At 63.4% G+C, this 2377-nt stretch overlaps 1 protein-coding gene across 6 annotated transcripts; it reads right to left on the bottom strand.

Annotated features, from left to right (window-relative positions):
- Nucleotides 1-341: 341 nt before the first annotated feature.
- LOC125157913 (melanoma-associated antigen 9-like) lies at nt 342-1702 on the bottom strand. Of its 6 annotated transcripts, XM_047845007.1 has the most exons (3): nt 1249-1702; nt 722-1026; nt 342-604 (listed from the first exon to the last, which is right to left on the bottom strand). In XM_047845007.1, the coding sequence occupies exons 1-2, from the start codon at nt 1567-1569 to the stop codon at nt 835-837; spliced, it is 513 nt and encodes a 170-aa protein (XP_047700963.1). In that variant the 5' UTR covers nt 1570-1702; the 3' UTR covers nt 342-604; nt 722-834. The 6 variants fall into 6 exon arrangements, with proteins under 6 accessions (XP_047700963.1, XP_047700958.1, XP_047700960.1 ...); XM_047845002.1 differs by having other exon boundaries at nt 342-578; nt 722-1702; XM_047845004.1 differs by having other exon boundaries at nt 342-575; nt 722-1702.
- Between the last annotated feature and the right edge of the window lie 675 nt (nt 1703-2377).

The raw sequence follows: 2377 nt of genomic DNA, 5'->3' as shown, positions 1-2377 counted from the left end.
TCTCCACTGCAGGGCTCCCCCCCTGGAGCCCCACCGCCTCAGCCTTCTTTCATTTCTTCTGTTCCTCTTAGGGGACCTTTCCCTGCCTTCCCATGGGGACCGCAGCTGCTAGATAGTCACCTATGGGTGGGACGTGTCCTGCCTCTCCTAGTGTCCTCACTGCCAACACAGGGCCCTTCCGAGCGTGAGCAGAGCTCAGCGAATGTCCGGCCACAAATGTCCCAGTGAGCTGGGGACCTCTGCTCAGATCGAGTGTCTCCTCCTTTCTTGGAGACCCAAGCAAAGGCAGGCACACATCTCTGTGTCCCTTGTCCAGAATGACAGATGACAAGGGACAAGAAGCAAGAACGAACATCTTTTATTTCTCCATGTCCTGAAACCATCCGTTTACTGCCAGGGTCTTCACGTTTGCAAGACATCCCTGTCTGTGCCCAGCCCAGGCACCGCGATTCCCTTCTGGATCCCGAACGAGGACGGAAGGGTTCCCAGCTCGTTGCACCAAACGGCACAACTCTGACTCTTGAACACCTGTGGCGTGGGTGCCGCTCCCACACTGAGCCCGAAGCTCACGAAACCTTCTATGACAAGGAACAACATCTGAAAACTTCCTCGAGGAAACAAAGATCGATTTCCGAGGCCACGTAGACAGAGAACAAGAACCCACCCAAACGTGCGCTTGGCCCCGCTTTCCCCCAAGCCGCCCTGGCCCTCCACTACTCACAACGCCCAGCGCCCGCTCTGCTCGCACTCACAGGGGAGAAGTGGCCTGGCTGCGTGTCCCGCAGGAGAAGCTGCTCGACCCCAGGTGGGAACGGGCCCGGCTGCCCCTCGGGCTCAGGCCCGCTCTTCCTCATGGCTCACAGCGTCTTCGGACAGACACGGAGACCCGGGCTGCCTGCTGTTGACCGCCAGGATGTGCTGCAGCACTTGCACGCCGCTGGTTTCTGCGTGGGCCCTGGGACCCCACAGGAACTCGTAGCGTGCGGGCTCGCTGCCGGGCACCTGCCGGTACTCCAGGTACCCTTCCTGCACCCAGACTTCGGTCAGCAGCTCCCTGGGCTCCCCATAGAATACGTGCTCCCTGCCGGCATACACCCCCATGACCCCCAGCGCTTCCCACACCGCCTCCTCAGGGGCACGGTCGTCCTCCAGGAGGATCACCCATAGGACCAGCACCAGGAGGCTGGTCTTGGGCATGCCGTCCCTACCACTCGGCGTCCCATCGCAGCTGAGGCCCAGGATGCTGACCAGGACGTAGGAGCGCTCGCGGGGGTCCACTTCCTTCACGTCGACTCCAAAGACCAGCTGCAGATACTCGCAGGCTCGGCGGAAGATCACGGGGAAGCGGTCCTGGTCATCTTGGCTAACCGCCGCCAGCATCTCCGCCCGTGTGGTCGGCTGCTTGGTGCGATACTTGAGGAGCAGAAGCAGCACCAGGCCGGCCACCTTCACGCAGAGCGCATCTGGGAGCGAGGCCTGGGCCCCTGCCGGGGCCCCCCAGGTGCTCGACCCCTCCTCATCGGGGCTGCTGGAGCCCTGGTGGGACTGGCTCCCCGAAGCGCCTGCCATGGCACTGGGGGAGGGGCAGGAGCTCCGAGGGCTCTGGGGAGGAATCGGGGACCCGGCAGCAGCAGACCCCTCCTCCAGGGGGACCAGAATGAGGACAGAGCAGGAGGAGGACAGGGAGGAAGGAGAGGAGGAGGAGGAGGAGGAGGGAGATGGGTATCCCCCCTCCTCCTCCTCCTCTGCTTTCTCCTCCTCCAACTCCTCCTCTTCCTCCGACTCCACCTCCTCCACCTCCAACTCCAACTCCTCCTCTTCCAACTCCTCTTCCTCCGACTCCACCTCCTCCACCTCAACCTCCACCTCCAAATCCACTTCTTCCACCTCCTCCTCCTCCGCCTTCTCCTCCTTCAACTCCACCTCCTCCACCTCGTCCTCCTCCTCCAAATCCACCTCGTCCTCCTCCTCCAAATCCACCTCCTCCACCTCCTCCACCTCCTCCTTCTTCAATTCCACCTCCTCCTTCTTCAACTCCACCTCCTCCACCTCCCTGTCCTCAGGCTCTGGCAGCGGTGCATCCCATGGCAGCGGGACCTCTCTTGGCTCCTCCTTCAGCTTGCAGAACACACTGCTCTCACCCAGGGGCATGATGGTCGCCAGACCCTGAAGACAGAAGAGGGGTGGCTCCTCAGGGGGAGGCCCAGCCCACCCAGACCCCGAGCTCCCAGGCCTGAGAGCGGGGCCGCGTGGGGGTTGGGGGCCGAGGGGTCCCCTCTGGGGTGGGATGGGCGAGCCCCCGGCCCCACGCGCGGGGCACGCACCTCGCCTGGACAACCGACTGGCACGCGGCCGCGCCTCCTCTGCTCTGTGACCT

Source organism: Prionailurus viverrinus, chromosome X (assembly GCF_022837055.1).
Source record: "Prionailurus viverrinus isolate Anna chromosome X, UM_Priviv_1.0, whole genome shotgun sequence".
Classification (NCBI taxonomy): Eukaryota; Metazoa; Chordata; class Mammalia; order Carnivora; family Felidae; genus Prionailurus; species Prionailurus viverrinus.
The sequence above is the reverse complement of the archived record's forward strand: the minus strand, read 5'-3'. Positions and strand labels throughout refer to the sequence as shown.